The sequence below is a fragment of the Dermacentor andersoni genome, chromosome 10, assembly GCF_023375885.2.
Source record: "Dermacentor andersoni chromosome 10, qqDerAnde1_hic_scaffold, whole genome shotgun sequence".
NCBI lineage: Eukaryota > Metazoa > Arthropoda > Arachnida > Ixodida > Ixodidae > Dermacentor > Dermacentor andersoni.
In genome coordinates, this window is record NC_092823.1 from 67904377 (window position 1) to 67926127 (window position 21751).

Genomic DNA, 21751 nt, shown 5'->3' on the forward strand with positions numbered 1-21751 from the left:
TGTGCTACTTGGACGACGTTATAGTATTCTCCCCAACATTCGCTACGCACCTCGAGCGCCTCTCAGCAGTCCTGGACGTTTTTCGGCGAGCCGGTCTGCAACTCAGCCGCATCGAAGTGCCGATTCGGCTGTCGCCAGATTACCGTCCTTGGACATCTCGTTGACGCGAACGGAGTGCAACCGGACCCAGGCAAGATCCATGCTGTTACGCACTTCCCTGTTCCAAAGTGTGTCAAGGATGTGCGCAGCTTCATCGGCCTTTGCTCGTACTTCCGCCGTTTCGTGGAAAATTTCGCGGCCATAGCACGACCACTAACCGAGCTTTTGAAAAAAGACGCCCCTTTCCAGTGGGGCGATAACGAGGCCTCTGCATTCTCGCTTCTAATCGACCTTCTCACAACGCCTCCCGTTCTGGCCCATTTCGATCCTTCTGCGCCTACCGAAGTCCGTACTGATGCCAGCGGTCACGGAATTGGCGCAGTACTGGCATAACGCCAGCGTGGCCACGACCGTGTTATCGCTTACGCCAGCAGGCTCCTCTCGCCCGCGGAGCGCAACTATTCCATCACTGATCGTGAGTGTCTGGCCCTAGTTTGGGCGGTTGCGAAGTTCCGCCCATATTTATATGGCCGACCCTTTTCCGTTATCACAGACCATCACGCGCTTTGCTGGTTATGCTCATTGAAAGACCCTACAGGAAGACTTGGTCGCTGGGCATTACGCCTCCAAGAATATTCGTTCTCTGTCACATACAAATCTGGCCGACTACACAAGGACGCTGATTGCCTGTCTCGCTACCCGGTAGATGAGCCTGACGACGCCGACAGTAGTACCGCCGACGGCATTTTCTCTGTGTCTGACTTCGCTAACATCGCCGATGAGCAGTACCGAGACCTATCGCTGCGAGTACACACCGAGCGTCTGCGCTCTACACCTACCGACGCATCCGTTCGCCGATATGTCCTCCAGGGCGGCATTCTGTACTGAAGGAACTTCCTCCCTGATGGCCTTGATCTTCTTCTTGTCGTGCCAAAACATCTACGACAGACTGTGCTCTTTGAGATGCATGACGCACCCACTGCAGGACATCTTGGGGTAACCCGCACGTACGACCGCGTCCGCCGCCGCTTCTATTGGCCTGATCTCGCTCGCTCCGTCCGACGCTATGTTGCTGCCTGTGATCCCTGCCAGCGTCGGAAAACACCTCAGGTGCTACCTTCCGGTCATCTCCAGCCGATCACCGTCCCTGTGGAACCGTTCTATTGTTGGTCCCTTTCCCACATCATCCTCTGGGAACAAATGGGTAGCCGTCGCAACTGATTACGCCACCCGATACGCTATCACGCGGGCTTTCCCTACCAGTTGCGCCACTGACGTCGCGGACTTTCTCTTGCGTTACATTATTTTAGTGCATGGCGCCCAGCGACAGCTGCTTACTGATTATGGTCATAACTTCCTCTCGAAAGTTATCGCCGACATTGTGCGTTCCTGCTCTATTCAACACAAGCTGACTGCCTCATACCATCCTCAAACCAATGGCCTGACAGAGCGGTTAAACCGTACTCTTACCAACATGCTGTCCAAGTACGTTTCGAAGGACCACCACGACTGGGACGTTGCCCTTCCTTACGTCCCATTTCCTTATAATTCTTCCCGTCACGACACCGCCGGATTTTCTCCATTTTATCTACTCTACGGTCGCGAACCGACCTTGCCCCTTGACGCGGTACTTCCTCCTGCTGCGACCTCAACAACCGAGTATGCGCGCGACGCCATCGCCCTCGCCGACCATGCACGCCAGCTTGCCCGTGCTCGACTGACGGACCTCGCAAACCACGCAGCAGCGTCAGTACAACGCCCGCCACTGTGACGTACAGTTTTCGCCTGGTGCACTCGTGCTCCTGTGGTCGCCCTCTCGTCACGTCGGACTTTCAGAAAAGCTCCTTTCGCGATACACAAGGCCCTACCGCGTGGCGCGCCAGGTGACGCCTGTGACGTACGAAATTGCTCTTGTGAGCTCAACCTCGTCATCTACTCTGGCATCTAGTGATGTCGTGCACGTCAGTAGGCTCAAGACCTACTACACTGCTTCAGGGTCCGGCGTTTAGTCGCTCCGGGACGGCGATTTTGCCGCCGGGGGTAGTGCTACGGGATAGTATTTCCAATGACGAAGAGCCGAGCAGTAAGAAGACGACGACGATTGGAAGCTAGCGCGGGCTGTTGCCTCTTGGCCAACTGCGGCGTATTGCCTTGTAAATATACTTGTAAATAGCTTTTCGTCGGTGTCTTCCTAGGTAACAATATTATGAATGATTCTCCCAACATTAATAAATTGTGGGCCCCTGAAGAGTGGTTGCACCGAAGCTCAAAAAGAACCTTCAGTACTTTGCATCATGAAATCTGTCTTTGCCATAGGAAGACCCATTAAGGGAGCCCTTGATCCCGAGTGTAAAGCCAATAAACTGGGATCGAGGACATGCTGGTTGAAGTACAGTCAAGGAAAAAATACGACACTCCAAAAAGCAAATTGAATCACTGATTAGGCATTGAAAATTGCGCGGTGCGGCAGCCTGTAGAGTTTGAGGTGTTGACTTGGCACTTCGAAATGAGAAAGGCGGTCATTCTAGATGCCCTGCTTGACCAAGTGGTCCCTGCAGCATTATTGGTATGGCTCACATTCCTGCCATGGGAATTAGCTGTGTGCGAAGTACAGATAACATCAATATAACTTGGACAACTGTGCAAATACATTCAGCAAGCGTCATGACTGCATTGGTTGGCGGAGTCGGCTCTAAATAATGCGTAATATTGACAGGTTCGCTTCTTTATCGTGTGACCGTGTTTTCACCGTCTAACAAACGTTGCTGAGCGCAGGATGTGCGTACATGCATAGGAACTTTCTCTAATGTTATCGATGGTTCCATTCACTGTCATCACCGGACCTTGTCTGAATCTGATTGCATGTATTCGCGAGGCGTATTGTATAGCACTTTTCTGAAGACACGCGGGCACCAGCGTTTACTCTGGAACCTTCAATGAATAATGCATAGAAGGCGACGCTCTGAGATTTTCGACGATCACCAACTGTGTTCACCGCTATCATTGTTCTTTTAGTGTAGCCTGTTTTTGAGGGCACAGGTTCGCCCAATAAAGCGTTAGTTTTGTCATTGACAGTGTCGCTCTTTCCTTCACCGTCCGTCACTGTTATGTGTCATATGGTGGAGATTAAAATTACATTTTAAATTAAATTATGGGGTTTTACATGCCAAAGATATAGTTACGAGGCACGCCGTTGTGGTGTATTACAGAAATTTGAACCACCTGGGGTTTTTTTAACGTGCACCTAAGTCTAAAGACACGGGTGTTTTCGCATTTTGCCCCAGCGAAATGTGGCCACCGTGGTCGGGGTTCGATCCCGTGACCTCGTGCTTAGCAGCCCAACACCATTGCAACTAAGCAACCACGGTGGGTATGGTGGAGGTGCTGGGTATTGTATCAGATGTCCCCGCAGAGCCGTGCTCGATGCCCCAACCCGGAAATAAAACCAATGTCGCCAAAGACCAGCGAGGTAGCCGCAGGTTCCAAGGACTGCCCCCGAAGCACGGACTATTGTCTGAGACGACCAGGAATGTTGTCTTCAAGTCAACAACAGCAGTGTCATCTTCAGCTTCCCCCATCGTGCTTCAACAACTCTGGAAGCCATCTACCTTCCATCCAATTTAACCACGAATATCCTCTGGACGTCCTAATTAGATCAGAATGTCCAAGTCCCGGTCAAGACGTCCAGTGGCTAACATGTGGACATTAGTTTCGGGATGTCCTATTTAAGACATCCTTAGGACATGCACACGATTGAATTTCTGGGATCTAAACAAAATCCCAATACTTTAATCGTGTGGATGTTTTCAATGGGATGTCCCAGACCGGCCATATGTGGGACCAACACACACAATCCAACACGTACTACGTGATCATATTGCGCAATGTTAAGTCTCTTCCACGTCTGCCTTCATTGCATGCTCTGCCGAAAAGCATGTCAGCCAGCAATGTGAAGCTGCTGCACTCAGAATGAAACTTCCAATGCAGACAATGAATAGAGAAGCTGCAATGAACGACCGAAACTGCACAAGCATATTGGGACGAAACGTCGCAAAACGATAGGCAGAGCACCAGAACAGCTGCGCATTACCACCTCCCGCAAGGCGTAACCGAATTAGTCGTGTCCTACGCTCCGAACATGTCCAGGAATCCGAGTACGGCAAGCTCTGTAACGGCTGCAAGCACGGCCGTATTACGGAGCAGTGACTGCCTTAACCCAGTCGTATCACCACTGTCTGGTGCATGTATGCGCACACTTTTCGCTGATTAGCGCGTAGTCGGTCACATGACTTAACGCCACCGGCTTATTGGATCTCATCGCCCTTCTACGTAAGCTCGGAATGCCAGAAGGTTGCTGGGTTGGTGCGCTACGTGCTCTCACGCGCTCAGTTCGCGCGCTTCCTCTGAACGTGGTGGTTTTGTCACGCGCTCATGAGTTCAAGTGTCAACGCTTGTCATGTCCAGGCCAACGTTGTGGTGGTGGTGTCACACGCTCATGAGTTAAAGCGTGAACGTTTGTCAGTTCCAGGCAAACGTATTCGTCGTGCCCCTTGGAGCTTCATTTCTGAAGCGCATGTACGTCTTGCACCTATCGAAAGGTAAGTGAGAGTTCATGAAGTCAGTGTTTTTCTTTTAGCAGCCCTGTAATCTTTCTTTTCGACTAAAATGTCATGTCTACGCGTAATCGAATGGTGGGCATTGCTGATACACACGGTTTGCGGCTACAGTATAACATCAATCCGCGATTGACCATCCGTTGTGCTGCGTTTGGTCGCATCGTACTGGTTTTCTGCAAGCTTCCGAGCTTACCCTCATATATTTCTGCGCAGCGGTGAAATCCGCCGAAAAGAAATTTCTGACTTCGAAACATTAAAAGCGCTAACTCCTTCCATGTAGCCCACAGTATGGGTCTGTGAGAATTATCGTTGTATCTTTCCTGAACAGTGGCGAATAATGAGAAACTGAATATTAATAAATAACAACTTCCCGACACACAGTGTCCAGAATAAGCTTGAGCTTCGTTTGCGTTTTCATTGCGTAACCGCGATTGCGAGAGCTATCAATTGTGCAACTGCGGATGGTTGAAATAGCTGGAATTTTGCACGTACTTGTATCATGGTCAGGGCACTTGCTGCACCTTATAGTAGGCAACGCTGCTGAATTTTAATACGCCTGTGTTTAGGGCAGCCATATATTGCTCTTACTATCAATGACATGCACTTTTCGTGAAATAACGAAACTTGAGGGGCGACTTGTTTGGCTTGTGCTTACTTACATGGGATAGGATGCTAGTATTGTGGTGACATCAACAGAAGATTACTCTTCAGCTGTCTATGGCGAATGAAACATTTGTGCCGATTGAATTGCTCTTTCGCACGTGGTCGTATTTTTTAGTATGTAACAGTGAGACCTCTTCTCAGTTAACTGATTCTTCCGCATGCTCGTGGTGATAACCGTGTCGCTTAAATTTCGGTACTTGTGCTGTTGGCGTTTCGTTTGTGTAACAGGGATTGCAAAAGTAATTGTAAAACTGCGTGCGTTCGGAATAATAGAACTTTTTTTTAGCGTTTGCATCGTGATCTAAGAATTTGCTGCCTGTTATGGCCGGTCGCGCTCCTTAATAACCATGCGTCTATTTAAGGCTGGTATTGTAGCTGGCTAACAGTGTCGCTGTGGCAAAGTTCTAACTGGTATTGCAGAATTCGCGGGACACCGTCGTGGTGAACTTGGCGTCGCAACTTGGCGGCTGGATGCAATTATATTTATTCTATTGTGTTTTTACTAGTTGTAACAACGCGTCATTATTTTTAATTATTGGCGGTGCCTCCAGTACACCAGAGCGACAACGGGGACATCAAAGCTAGAACCCGGACTGATCCATGGGCAGGGGCTCGCCGATGCCTGCGCGTGCCAAGAGTGTATTAGATGGGCTGTCCGCTGTCGTGGACAGCGCAATTTTTTATGCGATGACCCCCTGCGACCTTCGGCCTCCGCGGCCCCAACCTGCGGGCTGCCCTGATTCTACCTTTGATTCGCCCACTACCCCTTGTGTGCCTTGGAGATCCGGCGCTGCCTCCTTTAGTATAATATCGGGTGCTGTCCCGAGGCTTCCGTTTGCCGGTAACATGTGGCCTCCTGGAGCAGTGCTTGTAAAAAATCCAATCTATCGTCGCAACGAAAAAAGTGGACCGCGCCTTATACAACACCAGGCAGAAGCTCGCCCACGTCGTAATAACCAAACATCTGGGCGGCTTGTTAGACGTAAGATGGAAGGAATACGTAAGATGGAAGGGACGGGGGACGTAGGGTATATCGCGTGGGGGAGCGTTAGATGAGTATAGGTGTTCGTCTGGAGCTGCCTCCAGGCCGTGGCTACAGCTCTGGCGAGGGATGGGTGGCTAGAGCTCTGGCGAGGGATGGGTGCGGACACAAAATCGTTCTTCTCGAAAGGTAGTAGTGCGGAAGTATTTCATAGTAAGTGTGTGCTTGCGGACTAGGCTGTACTTGCGTTGCAGTGGTCGGCTGCAGTGGCCTCGGGCTGCTGTTTTCGCTGTCGGCTTTGTGTGATGGTGTCCAGATTATCGTGATGCGGGGTATTTTGTCCAGGTGGTTGACGATATGACGGGCTGCTTTGTGCAGATGGCCATTCGCGTAGGCTCAACATGTTGATCGAGAATCTTTAGGAATATGTGCTTTCGAATTTCGATAATAATTAGGCACTTCCGGAAGGAGCCGATTATGGCCTGCCGACATTCGGCCACGGCCTTCTGCGTAGGCCTTCCGCGTAGGAACTTTGGCCACATCGTGTATCGGTGTCGTAGCTGTCGGGTCTCGCTAACTTATCGCAGTTTTGAACACTCAAATAGCTTGGAACCACGCGAAACGTAAGGTCAGACAACACGCACACCTGCCACGCCGCGCTCACTCCTTGTTGTGCCTTGGCAACAAGGAGGAGATCGCAAGTTAGATGCCCTGGCAGACTTCGCTTCGTATTGAGCTTTTGATAACTCTTCAGAATGCACAAGTTGGATGTGGTTACTGTCCGTCGGTCAAGCTGGTGCAGGACAAAGCCGATCCGCACCACGTAGCACAGCCAAATATGAGCACGAGCGCGCACTCAAGCCCTGTCTTGCACATAGCAAATGTGCATACGCATGTAATTGACCACGTAACTTATTTGCAAAGGTGGTATTCGCGGGCTTCCCAGTGCTTAATATAAAAAAAGAAACCATAAAATTTAATTTTGAACACCCTGTATGCAAATATAGAGAGTGTCCCAACTATCACGCACCAAGATATAAAAATGTGCAAATAGCTGTACCGAACCTGGACAGGTAGCTGGACCGAACCAAGGTAATGTTGTGTGCCATCGGTTGGAGATAGAGATACTAAGATTATGTTTTGCATTGCGCCTAATTGCATAATTAGTCTTAATTACTTATTCAACTTCTCAAAGACTATGAATAGATCAAAATTGTGAAGGAAAAAATCGTAGAGCAACATGAAAAACTCCCGATACAGTTTTCTGTTGCTCAACACGTGCTACATTAACGTGTTTTTCCGAGTGATAAAGACGCCCGCGAATACAGCAAAGTGCCTCGAGCGGCTAGTCGCGCGACAATTTTGGGTGTATTCGGGGACTTTTTTCACTTCCAGAAAAAGTTTTTTATTTAACATTTTCATTGAGCACATCAAGAGCATTTTGTAGCGATTTGCATTGCATATCACGATTCCCATACGTTGATCAGATTGCCATGTCATCAACACAGATCAAGAGCTCAGTGTTTGTGATATCGTGATGACCTCCACTCAGGACCAATTAAAGCATGTTGAATAGCAAGGGGGTAAGAACAGAGCCATGTGGCACACCTGTGAACAAACATGAAAACAATTTCCATGTGCAGAAATCGTTCTCAAAGGCGGAAATATGTGTACCACTTTTGTTACCCGCTGTACGTGATAGACCAAATTCTTATATGCTTAAAAATTACTTAGATTATGCGAATTACGTAATCTCCAATTACAACTCCAAATACTCCGCTGCACAGTACTTCCCTCCTTTCTTCGGCACTCATTTGGATTGACCCGTTTCACGGCGATCTCGTGGGCGCCGTCATGTTTGATCACGTGGTGATGCGTCCATTGCTTACCTCAGCTGCCTTTGTTGCCTCCGGGATTAAAATGGATGTGCATGACGCCGAGACCTTTCTTTCGGTGGATATCGTAGACGGTGACTGGGCGGACGACATGAAGCTTTGGCCAAAGTTTCAGTGGACATGTAAGCACTTTCGGTGCTATTTACGATTTGTCCCAACAGCGCGAGCAGCGCATACGGTGCTTGCAATAAAAGCGGCGCTGGAAATGTATTCCAGGCTGTCTAAGGTTTCCGCGAATGAATGAAGTCAAGATCAGTATGTTTTGATGTTGATTCTCTATTTAGCAATTAATTTGAAGGAACCACTTGTCACGTTTTTTACTCCATTAAGTTAATTGGTGCGGTCAATATCTGATTATTATTATCTTTTTAATGTCTTTATTTCTGTATTTAATAGGCGAAGCCTTGCGGCAGAAAAGGGGTGCTTTATGGGGGAGGGGGCGGTGGACTAGCTGGTGCTCTCTTCCTCCTGGAGGAGGAGTGGTCGCGAGGTCGGCTCTGCAAAGAGGCGGCCAGGCCTTTCCTTTTTCCTGAAAAAGTCCAGAAAAGCATTGCTACACCTCATCAGCAGGTCCAGCAAGGCTACACCTCATCAACCCGCACTCATACCCGAGCTCTATGTGCCCGGCATGCCCGGCCAGAGGTACGGCCGAACATCTGTGGAGCTGCTCTGCCTATGACACGGTCCGAGAAAGGACATGGCACCTTCCAGGATTGGCTCGACCCGCCATCGCACATCGGGCCCAAGGAGTCACTCCAGCTGCGGCGTGCTTTTTTTCTGATTATTTATTTTATGTCTAATCGCTCGCGGGTGTGCTCAGTTACGATAGACTTGCTCTTCCTGTGCGCAGGAGCTTGTAACATAGGTGTAATAGCTTTGTAGTAACTTGTAGTACAGACGTATCATCGCTATTCACTCGCTTACTCCCTGTGGACTGTCACGTACGAAATGTTCAGCTTCGGACACTCGTGTTCAGTCGGTGTAGTTGTAATCACCCCTGCTTCACCGCATTGACTAAGAGTCAGCCCATCGAAGCTTATTCTTGATACTTGGACGGTACAGCTGACGTAAGTTTACGGGTGTGTTGGGATGGGTGTGTGTGTGTGTGTGTAGATAAATTCATCATCATCATCAGCCTGGCTACGCCCACTGCAGGGCAAAGGCCTCTCCCATACTTCTCCAACTTTGTCACTGCGTAACGAGCGGTACTCATTCTTGCCAACGTTCCGGGTTGGAAGTCCTTTCCTTGGAAGTCAGCGATTCAATGCCGGCGGAAGAGGGCATTTTTTTTATCCTTGAGGAAAGCCGTATATCGCCAAGGGTGAACGGCAACACAGGCGGTCTTTATGCGGCAGCGGTCCCGTGGACTTGGTCACAGAAGTTCAGTGCGTTCCTTAATATGACAGTCAATATTTTTGCAGAATACCACTGCACACGCCTTCCCCTCTATCGTTACACGTTTTGCAGCATGAATGGAGCACTGTGCCTATGCGGACATCCATTTGCATATCCTACAGCTGATCACACAATATAGTAGGGAAGAAATGGCAATGGTTTCCTATTCGTGCACTTTCGGTGAGGCAACGTGCGACGTGCCATCTCGTTTCTCTAGAGCGAACTGCTCCACAAAAAGGTTAGATGAACCGTTAACTGCGTTGCATATCATATATGCCAACTTTTAATGTTTACCTTTATCTATTCCTTGTTAATATTGTCACGTGGTGGTGACGTTCAAGGACACAATACTGTGTAAGCCAAAACTAACTTTTATTGGGCGAACCTGTGCCCACAAAAAACAGGCTACACTTATAGCACAACGATAGCGGCGAACACGGTCGGCGATCGTCAAAAATCTGATCAGCGGGTCAAGCGCGTCGGCTTTTATACAGCAGTCGTCGAATGTTCCAGACTAATCGTTGGGACCCGCGTGCCTTCCACAAAGTTCTACACCATTCGCGTCACGCGATGAAATCTGATAACACAAGATTCGGCGACAACTGGCAGCCGGATAGAAGCATCGATAACTTTTCAGAAACTTTGGATACATGCAGGCGCGTCCCGCGCTGTGCGATAACATCTGTTAGGCCGCGAAACGTGGTCGCCCGATAAAGATATAAGTACACGTGTCAATATATGGGATATCATAGGTGTTGCTGCACAACAATTTTTTTTGTCAAGTAGGAAGTATTATCTGAGCAAATGTCACTCTGTATAAACGATAGAAAGCAGAATAGCAACACAAAGAAAATAAGTGATGGTTGACTGGCTGTGAAATGAGAGGCATGGGGGTGCTAAAGCATTTTTTTGAAGTTCGCTATTATCGGGGTTGAAAGCTAATCTTACAATTTCACAGTAGGAGTGTGCAAATATTCAAAATATCAGGTTGATAGAATTTTATAACGGACAACAACTGTTCTTGCAATTTACAAGGAGAAAGACTGATGTAAATGGAGACTTGCCAAATGATACAGGTGCGGGAGAACTGCGGACGCTGCACAGGTTATTCAGTTTCTGAACCAAAATATGGCGGAGCTCATTTACGCACTATAGATGGGCGAGCACGTCTTCCTTCTGGACCACTTTGCATTTGCTGGGTCTACTTAGACAAAGCAGTTTATTATTTGGTCAATCTCATCATGTTCTTACGGGGAGAAAATACACTTGAAAGTATATTTACAACATATATACAATGGGCACAAGACAGGCATACAAGATGAAGCCCGTGCGCTCGACTATAACGGCGATTGTCGTCTTCCTCAGTCATCTCATCATCGTTCACTACTGCAGCGCCTCGTTGCGTGACTTCTGGCGGTGAAGGCGCTGTCCCGGCGCTTGGTAGGTTTGAGTGATATCGCTTCAGCATAGAAGCTATGGCTTCAGTAGAGCGACGTGAACGATGTCAGGGGAGGATCGCGGGGCGGAGTTAGTGAGAGGGTGTAACACTTGACGCAAGACACAGTATGGGCCTGAGTAGGGAGAAATCAGCTTCTCAATAAGTCCAACTCACCGTGCTGGTTTCCAAAGAAGCACAATGTCACCAGGGTTAAAGTGGGGATCGTGGTGACGAGCATCATATATGCTTCGTTGCGTTTCTTGGGAAGTGGTCAGACGCAGGCTTGCAATCTCGCGTGCCTCGGTAGTTCTAGATATGGCACCTCCGGAATATTCTGACGTTGTATCGAGAACGGCTGGGAGGATCGTGTCGAACGGTAGTACAGGGTCTCGTTCATACAAGGTAAATGTAGAGAAACCAGCAGAATCATGGCGGGGCGTATTGTAAGCGAATGTGACGAACGGCAGAGCGGCATCTCAGTCACGGTGGCCAGTAGAGACGTACCTAGCGAACATTTCTTTGATAGTTCTATTGAGCCGCTCTGTGAGGCCGTTGGTCTGAGGGTGATACGCCGTTGTAAACTTGTGCTTCGTAGTGCAGGTGTGCAAAATATTGTAATTGCGTTCGGTTGGTTACAGAAGACTGCTAGCGCACGAAATGGCACGGTCGCAACTGTGCTGTCCATGTGCCAAAACAGCACCGATACCATGGCCGCTGGCGTCGGTGCGAACCTCCATTGGGCCGGACACGTTAAAGTGGCCAAGAATCGGGGGCGACGTGAGTTGCCTCGTCAGCTCAGCGAATGCACTAGCTTGGTCGGGACCCCAGACAAAAGTCACCTCTTTCTAAAGAAGTTCTATTAAAGGGCGTGCGATGTCAGCAAAATTTCACACGACTCTGCGGAAGTTAGGAGCAGAGGCCTACAAAAAGCTTCGAATGTCGGTTGCGCAGGTGGGCACGGGAAAATCCTTGAACGCGCGAACTTTCTCCGGATCGGTACGAACACCGGAAGAGTCGACGAGGTGCCCGAGCACAGTAAGTTGCCGGCGGCCGAAGCGACATTTCGCCCTATCGAGCTGAAGTCTCGCCTTGCGGAACACTGAAAGAAATGTCGAGAGACGCTCGAAGTGTTTGTCAGAAGTCGGTGAAAAGACAACAACATTATCGAGGTAGCACAAGCAGATTGACCACTTTAAGCCGTGAAGGAGGGCGTCCACCATTCGTTCGAATGTGGCGGGACCATTGCATAGTGTCAGAGTTGTCGGACGGTCCTACCGCTGTCGACCAGACGTAGGAGTCGTCGGACTACCTCGCCGCTGCCACCATTTGAAGGAGATGAAGGTCGTAGACAGGAACTCGGTGAACAGGATTTATTTACATTTTAACAGTTTAAGCAAGATACATTGGCAGTCTAGCGCGACTCCCATATGGAGCCCGCAAGACTAACATACAGCAAACAGCTTACGAGCACACAGCTCACTACTACATTTCGAGCATGACAGAGCACTCAGCTCCCGACAACGAGCACGACACGAGCACACTCTAGCAGCCGGCAAACGCTGCTTATAAGCTCTCCGCTTGACGTCATAGTTCGACGTCATCGTTCGGCGTGGACGGAGCACGAATGATACGAATAGCACGAATGAGCACGAATAGCCCGAATGAGGTCACCTTAAACTGATAGAGCCCATCAGGTGTAATAAACGCCATTTTTTCACGACCCATGTTGTCAACGGCAATCTGCCAATACCAGGAACGAAGCCCTATGGAAGAAAAATACTTGGAACCACTGAGACAATCAAGGGCGTCATCTATTCGAGGTAAGGGGTACACGTCTTTTAGTTACTTGGTTAACATTCCGGTAGTCGATGCAGAAGCGCCAGCTGTTGTCCATTTTTCTAACGAGCACGACAAGATACCCATGGGCTCGAAGAAGGTTCGATGATAACACGAACAAGCATTTTGGCAGCTGCTATTTGTATAACTTGGCTCTCAGCGGAACAGACACGAAAGGGACGTCGGTGTATGGGTTTGGCATCACCGATGTGAATCCGATGCTTGACAACTGTTGCACATCATATTGGCCGCAAATAAAGACGGGGACAGCGGAAAAGAACACAAAAATGACACGGGCGGTCAATATAATATGCAGTAAACAACAACTAGGCCAAAATGAAGTTATTTTGACAAGTGTCGTTTGGCCGAGCGCGTGGTCGGTCATTGAAATCGAAAATTTCCTGGTACGACATGAGCAGGCGCCGAAGCGCGTGTACGTGTTCAGCCGGAAGGTCAGTGGCGATCATCTTCGTTATGTTATCTAACATCGTGGGGTTCAAATCAATAGCCGCAGGAGGCAGCGCAGAAGGCTCAGTTAAGACGGAAACATGATAGTCGGAGGCTGGAGCTAGGTTTGCAAGAGAGATGCCCTGGCGTATTGCTTGAGGGCGTAGTCCACAATTCACAATAGGGACACATGTGGCATTGCCCTTTATACTGATGACTTAGTGAAGGAACATGACTTTCTGCGAACACAGGACGGTAGCGTTGGGCGATACGATGTAACCGCCCTCGTCCTCAGGGGGATCAGGAGAGACGTCGACGTACGTCACTGCTAGATGTGGTAGACGAATGTAATCGGCGGAACACAGCCGACTCGTCGAAGGATCAGAAGGCTCAATGGCATGAGGTAAGGGAAGCTGGATAACCCGAGCAGAACAGCCAATAAGAGCTGATTATGTCGAGAGAAAGTCCTAAGATGATTGCATGTGTGCACTGAGCCTAGACGGAGCCTAGACGTAAAACGAAACTGAAGTGTGGCGTCCGGCAACACTGACAAGGGTGGTACACAACCCAGCAACAGCCGGAGTCACACCATCGGCTACGCGGAATACAGCGTTCGGAGCAGGGCTAAGAACTTTCTCCAGACGAATACGGAGGTTTGAGTTCATGACCGATATGTGGGCGCCGGTGTCAACGAGTGCGATGACAAGTATACCGTTCACGTCTACGTTGATGAGGTTGTGGTGTCCAGGTAGTGTGAGCAGAGGAATTTCGGGTTGGGTCGTCGTGGCAGACTCACCTCTCGGAGCTGCGCCCATCAGTTTTCCGATGAGTGGCGAGAGTATGAGGGAGAATGATAGCGACGACGCAGAAGTGAGCGAGGCAGCTGTCGGGATGGCGAAGGGGAGCAGTTTGATCGGGCTGGCCATGATGGCGGAGCGCTGTCGTAGTAATTGTGTACCGGCACTCGGGAACTACCACCTGAATGGCGGATGTTTCGATAGCTCGGCCAAGGCTGCGAGTTCCAAGCACTGCGACAATGGCGGGAAACGTGTCGAACGCGTCCACAATAGAAACACATGGGCGTCATCGGCAGTGCACCATTCTGCACAATTATGATAACGAGGGCGAACAGTTGGGCTTCTGTATAATTTAGGTGCGGTGGGTGGGCGATAGCCACGTCCGCTGACTGGGCAAAATGCGTTTGCGTTTGCTTGTTCTTGACGCACAATGGATTGGATAAGGGAAATGGTTGCATGGAACTCGTTGGGGTTACGCAGCTGGAAGGGAACTGGGGAGGCAGCTTCAATCTCGCGGCGGATGATGCGCAGAATATTGTCGGGTGCATCAGGAACGGGTGGAGCGGGTTGGAGAAGGAGGTCCTCACAGGTAGACGTCGCAGCTGTGTTCGGAAGACGGGTGAAGTTCAGAGTAACGCGGCGACTTTTTGCTTCTTCAGCATTCAGTCATTGATGACGTCTTCCACTGTGGATGAGTTCTTAAAAACCCGAAATGTAAACGCGTCATCCGCAATGCCTTTAAGGATGTGCGCAACCTTTTCCGTTTCCGGGATCGTATCATCGACTTTGCGACGAAGCGCGAGCACGTCCTGGATGTACGTCGCATAGGACTCGGTGCAAGTCTGAGCTCGGCATGAAAGTTCTTTGTGCGCAGCACGGCGGCGTTCGGTGGGCTTGTCGAACAGACCAATGAGTTTTTGCTTACATACCTCCCAGCTCGCAAATTCCTGTTCGTGGTTCAAAAACCACATTTGTGCCGTGCCCGCCAGGTAAAATATGATGTTCACTAGCCTCAGAGTCGGGTCCCAGTTGTTGCTAGTGCTCACCCGTTCGCACAGTTCAAGCCAATCTTCGACGTCGGTGTTGTCAGAGCCGGAAAAAAGTACCTGGGTCACGCGGCTGTATGAAAACGACGGGACGGTGGGTGGCGGATGGTTATGGCACGGTTGGCGACTTGCCCGAAGCATTCTCGTCCCCGCCTTTCGCTGGAATTGTAGATGCCGCCAAGGCGTGTCCGCTGCGTAAATCTGTCTTGAAACTTGAAAACTCCGCACTCTCCACCAAAATGTTACGGGGAGAAAAGACCCTCAATTATATATTTACAAGATATATACAACGGGCAGAAGACAGGCGTACAAGATGGAGCTCGTGCGCACGACAATTGGATTGGATTTCCAATTCAATTGTGTATCGGCGATCGTCGTCTTCGCCAGTCCTTTAATCATCGTTTGCTACGAGGTATGTTTGGATTCTTTCAAAATATGTTATGCGGCACTGCAGTGTTCCCCTTAGCTCCTTCAGTGACCTCTATGCCCTACTACATCTGTCCAGGACGTGTTGATTTTTTTATTAATGTCGTTGTCATCGTGTACCAGATACGATCATACTTTGTTTCTAATGTCCAAGCTGCTTAGCTGACCTGACATCCAGTTGTTCATGGCATTACACGTATCCAACATTTCAAACAGGGCTTTTGTTTCCGAAGAGACTCTAAAGAAAATATTTCTTTCACTAATTTAGAATATGTGAACCCACAATATTTGATTCGATATTCAAAGGCAATTAAAAAAATATTGCTATCGATTCGATTAGAAGATTTCCCTATTCAGACCCACATATTCATTAGTGAAACTGCAACAATGAAAAGCTACAGTTTCAGTGCGTGATGCCACCGTCACTTATTCCTGAATGGGGCTTACATACATTATGCATAACTCTGATTATAAGTAAGAAATGTGCTCGATAACTGCATGGACGCAGGGAACAGTTCGACAAACTTGTAAAAATATCGCATGAATATATGACCGAAATTCACGCTCTAATTGCCCAAATTCAATATTAACCCACTTTAAGACCTGCAAATCTAGCAAACTTTAGAAGATTTTGTTGTTCTTTAGCTACTTGCAGTAGCTTATTGCTTCGTTAATTTTTCTAACCGGGTATCACGTGCTGCAGTGCAAAGAAGTTTACTTGAGAGGCATGGCAAGCTCCGTGTTTAAACATTGAAGAATTCTTGGAGTAATATTACAACAGGCAACTCTAACTGAGTGAGCATTGCTTTCGTCGCAAAAATGTGACAACAAGCTACGCGATGCTGTCACGACAGCGTGATGTTTACATTGAGGTGTGTACAGAAGAAACAAAATTGGAGTTATGATATTGAAAGCGCTATGGCTACAGCCTCTCTTTATACTGCTTGCATAAGTGAGCCTTAGATTATGAAACACAAGCACCATGCGTAAACGAGAACTCTCCTTGGGTATTTCAGGGACCCATATGTGGCTTGCATAAATAAGCAGAACACATGTCGCTTGCATCCTCTTGTCTAATACTATTACTTTCATTGTAAAGAAACCAATATCGGAGTAAGTCTGATCTACCTGTACCAATGATTAAATACTTAGCTATTTTAAAGCTTTTAGGGTGTGCCGGTGGCGTGTGTAAAGCACTTCACCATACTCTTGGCCACTAGACTTTTGCTTTCCATGCCTGTATTTCTTCCTAATCAACTCTTGAGGTCCTTACATTGTTTTTGTATGTTGTAAGATTAGTTTAATGGTCGTAATAAAATTGTTAATGTCTGGGCTGGTATAATGGCCGTGCCATTCAGACACTGTTAGGTCTGACACATTTGGTGAGGTTCACCTCACTACAGATACGAGACCATTTAGTATGTGAAAAGAATGCCTGCAAATGGAGAATTCGACAGCACCTAAGATTGTAATAAAGCGGGCGGCGAAGTATCTTCATGGCAACGGGGACATCAAAGCTGGAACTAGGGCGATATTACTACCTGTCACCGCGACACACTGTTTGCTTCACTGCGTGATGCAGATGTGTTGCGGTGAAGTCATTGTAGACGCACATTATCACATACATTTATCCCAACTTTGCACAGAAATCTGTGCGTCTCATTGCTAAAACTAAGAGAGCGAAAAACAGTAAAAGATGCACGTTAACATCACAGGGCGCTGTATTAAGCTCCGTCTCACTGTGCTTATCCCGCTCTTAGTACCAAAAATCTCAAGCATCTACTATACATCTTATTTGGTGGAATTCTTGCAGATCATGTGGTGTCATTAGAGCTCTGTTAGCTTCACAGCACTATGCGATAATTGCAAAGCAACGATAAAAGTAAATCGCATGATCACTGACGGCGCACTAACGCGCCTGAAAACATGCGCTGGTTCATTTGAACGATGCGTGAACCTAAAGCGTCACATTACTTACGTGACGGAAGTCGTTGCCAGGAACACGTACGATGCGTCAAGTAAAGGTGCATGCGCGATGTGATGACGTAGCCCAAAAACGGGCGGACACACGGCGACGTTGCTGCACAGCGTCGGTTCGTAAACTGCGTTGCCGAGGCGCTACGCCTCGCGACTATTTCGATCGTCGACAGCACCGCCGAATTGTTCTCAAATACGGGTCTCGCACCACCAGAGTTCAGCGAGGCCAAAAGTTGCCATGCCACACCACTACTATATTTCAAGGCTTTAACGCCAACAAACACTGAACCTACTGCTGAGACATCACACACCAGCGTTCAACAACGCGCGGTCGGCGGGGGCCGCGATTTTGCGCGTCGTGCACAAGGACACATGACCAGCGGTATAATTCAGTGCTACACGAATACTGAGGCAGGACAAGCGGATCGCAGAGCATGGTCACGCGCTGGAAAACGGTAGAAAATGGCATAGTTTCGGTACATGTGCACTTGACTGCACGACCGTGGGAACAAGCAGACGATGAGGAAGTACATCCCTCTTGCGTCGGTGCGAAGTAAAACAAAAAAAGCACGCAGACATTCCGTTTATGTGTTTTATTATTTCTCTAAACTTCAATTCGTCGATTCAAGCAACATATCACACAGATAAAATGACCATAATTTGTAGTGATAGAATTCAGCACGGTGCTCGCGTTTTGAGAAGCAATTATAATTTCAAATTGGCAAAGAAACTTTCCAGAATTAGTAAGTATAGTGGCCTGGCGGTGAAATCTTGGTACTGGATGTAGTGCTTGAGTACAGCATGCTTATTGCTTGAAATTGGAGTACGTATATTCATGGATGCTTGCGTTTTATTCTATGCGCATTACGAAGTAGAGAAAGTTCACGCTAACGAGTGTCCCACGTGTCCCACAATTCATGGCGGCGCACGTGCTATTGTACGCGCGTGCGTTGGCTAGTAGGTACCCAGAGTTATGTGGTCTCCCTGTGAGATACAAAATTTCGTAGAAAGTAGAATATATTTGGTTACTGCTATATTAGCTCTGTGTTTGTCTGGTTAAGCTCTGTGCCACCAGGTGGATGCACCATGCAGGCAGTCCATCTTTGCGCCTCCGCTCATCCTCTAAAACGCCCAGTCCGCTTGCGTTTACCCGAATACCGGACACGCTAAAACTCTATATTGGGGCAGCAGTCTCCCAGTGTGAAGTGAGGGCCGCAAACGCTTAGATCCCGGCACCGATCGGATACCGACAGTCCGATGCATTGTTGCCACTCCGCTGCCTTGCAGAGGGACACCATGTCGCATCTTGGCATATCGCCCATAGCTACGTTTGCTGCCCACAACGCAACAATGGCGAACCATTGTGCTAGCGATAATAAAGCTCGAAACCAACACTGATCGTGCACCTCGCGTCAATACGGAGGACAATGTGAAACGAGCAGACGACACTTGCTGTGTGATGGAATAGTGCTTGAGTGTACTGATAAATTGTCGTTGTGTATTATTTTTCTGTTACCTTTTTATAGAAACAAATTAACGAACATTGTAACTATTAAGAACAACATTTGCTCACCATAAAGTTGTAAAAATTATCGATGACGCGACCTGCCAATCGGATAGCTCGCCCAACTGATCTCAGTTGGACCGAACGCGTCAACTGGGGTGGGGCGGCTGTAAGCTCAGGGGAGCGGCGACGCTGCGATCGTTAGCGAAGCATGTTTTTAAAATCTTATAATAAATTACACGCGCTTTACGCATAGCGCTTAAATGTGTAACTTATTGATCAGAAGGACCTACCTTAACTCAGTAGGTTTGTACAAAACCGTCAATATGGTTTCAGAGTTCCTTAAAACCTTCATTTCCATACAAATTAATTAAGATAATTGTGATATCATGATGATTATCCTTAACTATGAAAACTAGCCATTTAGGGGCCAGGAGCGGAGACTAAGAAAAAAAAGAATTATGCATGGGGTTTTACGTGCCAAAACCACGATCGGTTTATGAGGCTCGCCGCAGTGGGGGACTCCGGAAATTTAAACTACCTGGAGTTTTTTTAATGTGCACCTAAATCTAAGTACACGGGTGTTTTCGCATTCCGCCCCCATCCAAATGCGGCCGCCGTCGCCGCGATTCGATGCCGTGACCTCGTGCTCAGCAGCCCAACACCATAGCCACTAAGCAACTACGGCGTTTGTTTGGAGATAAGGAAAGAAGGGTCAGATGAACAGTTTTAATCAGGGAAAAAATTGGTGATAGGTTCAAAGAAACCACAAAAAAAGTTGTCGCTTGAGTTCGACGGGAACAATTTTTGTAATTACTCTATAGCTCTTGGTTGTAACATAAACGTGTATATTGAATTGTCATTCACAATCAGTGAACACGTGCTGTGGGAAAGCCGAATAAAGAACTCCTTGCAAACGTCGTCATTTTGAGATTCCTATCACCGGACGATTTCCTCCTCTTTTGCTGGAAATATACTTCCGAAAGGAAGACCTACTCAGAGTAACCCCTATCGCGTATGGTCCTTCCTATGTCGGTGATTAACGTTTTTTTCTTTTGGGGCAACTACGCTTCGCCAAGCCCGAAAGGAAGTGTGTCAGATTGTGCATGAGCACGTCATTGGGACTGGAAGACCCATTTTTTGCACATTTTCCTCCTTATGAACATTGAATCGTGTTATTTTCGAAATATAGCATATTCGTCATAATTGGCATGACCGCTATTCAAGAAACGGAAACAGAAAATAATTTATATAGTTACTAATAATTAAATATGCATAGTACAGATCAATGCATTAACAGGAAGCAAGAAGTTCATATGTTTCCACTGAGCATCATGGCTAATACCCCCCTCGTAATTACGTACAAAAATTTGAAGGAAGAAGAAAATATTCCTGGTTGGAGTCCTGACCGATCGCTCAGGGTGGGTTGCGCCATTCCACCAAGAAACAAGCCAACCAACTCTTGTCAGGTCGCCACGGAGAACGTGCGGTGAGGTAGCCCAACGCTTGCTGCACGCCTGTTCTTTTGCAAGCCATCATGGTCTGGCAGTACGTGACCCCGATCTTCGGATCACTGTTGGCCCCCCTCCTCGTCGTGCTATATTTCGCCGAGCCCGCCGACGATGCCTTTGCCGCCGAAGTGATTCTCGGAGATAGGCGCGATGACGATGGCTGGCTGCCACCGGCGTTCGTTGGCTTCACCGGAGCAACGAACGCGCCGCAGGACACGTTGGCGGCCATCCAGAAAGCGAATAGGACGGGCGCCTCGGGAATCAAGCTCTACTTGGCCATCGTGGCCAAGGGCATCGGGGTGCTCTTCCACGACAGGAACCAGCTGGAAAGAGCCGCGAAACGCCAGGGTATGCTGGAGGCTGCGAAAGACCCGAACCGAGTCCCAGCGGACGATGCCGGCAAGGAATCGTCTGCTGCACGCTTCCAGGGCGAACACGTGCCGACGCTGGAAGAAGGCATCGATGAGTGCCTGCGTCTCGGCCTTCGGGTAATCGTGGACGTCCAGGAGCACGATATCCAATCCGTGATCCACCTCATCGAACTTTTTCACGGGCGGCCCGAAATATATAGACGAGTTCTGGTCGCCTCTCCCAGCCCGATGTTTCTTGCTCGCCTGCGTGGTGGTCGCAATGCGACCATCGTGTAGGCGCTAACCTGGCCAACTGGATCCTGTGCGTACGAGGACGCGCAGAACACCAAGCGACGCTACGATAAAATCGTCTGGCACCTGATTGCGAAGGCCGCCGACTGGCTTCTCGAATGGTCCTTCGAATGCGGCCTGCTGACTCGCCGGAGCATGGTTTCGGCGGTGCTGGTTAACGCAAGCGTGATAAGCCCCCAGTACGTGGGCTCTTGTAGTGACCGGGGCCTGGGTGTCATCGCGCTGGCTTCGAACGACTGGGCCGAGCACGAATATCTTCGTCGGGTTGTTCGGGTGCCTATCGTTACCGATAACTTACGTCGTGCTTAGATCTAGACGAACTTCGATCTAGTTTTATTTCGTGCGTTGTCACGACTGTGTTAAGGAAAGGTCGACGCGGCAACAAGTGTCACGAGTAAATATATTGTTCATGTACCAGTGCGTTGCTAGCTCTGTAAGAGCCAGGGGTGCGGTACGT

General features: G+C 48.6%; 1 protein-coding gene across 1 annotated transcript; it reads left to right on the top strand.

Moving 5' to 3' along the window:
- Nucleotides 1-20658: 20658 nt before the first annotated feature.
- LOC126543467 (glycerophosphodiester phosphodiesterase 1-like) lies at nt 20659-21279 on the top strand. Its single transcript, XM_050190584.1, has one exon. The coding sequence runs from the start codon at nt 20659-20661 to the stop codon at nt 21277-21279; it is 621 nt and encodes a 206-aa protein (XP_050046541.1).
- Nucleotides 21280-21751: the final 472 nt, after the last annotated feature.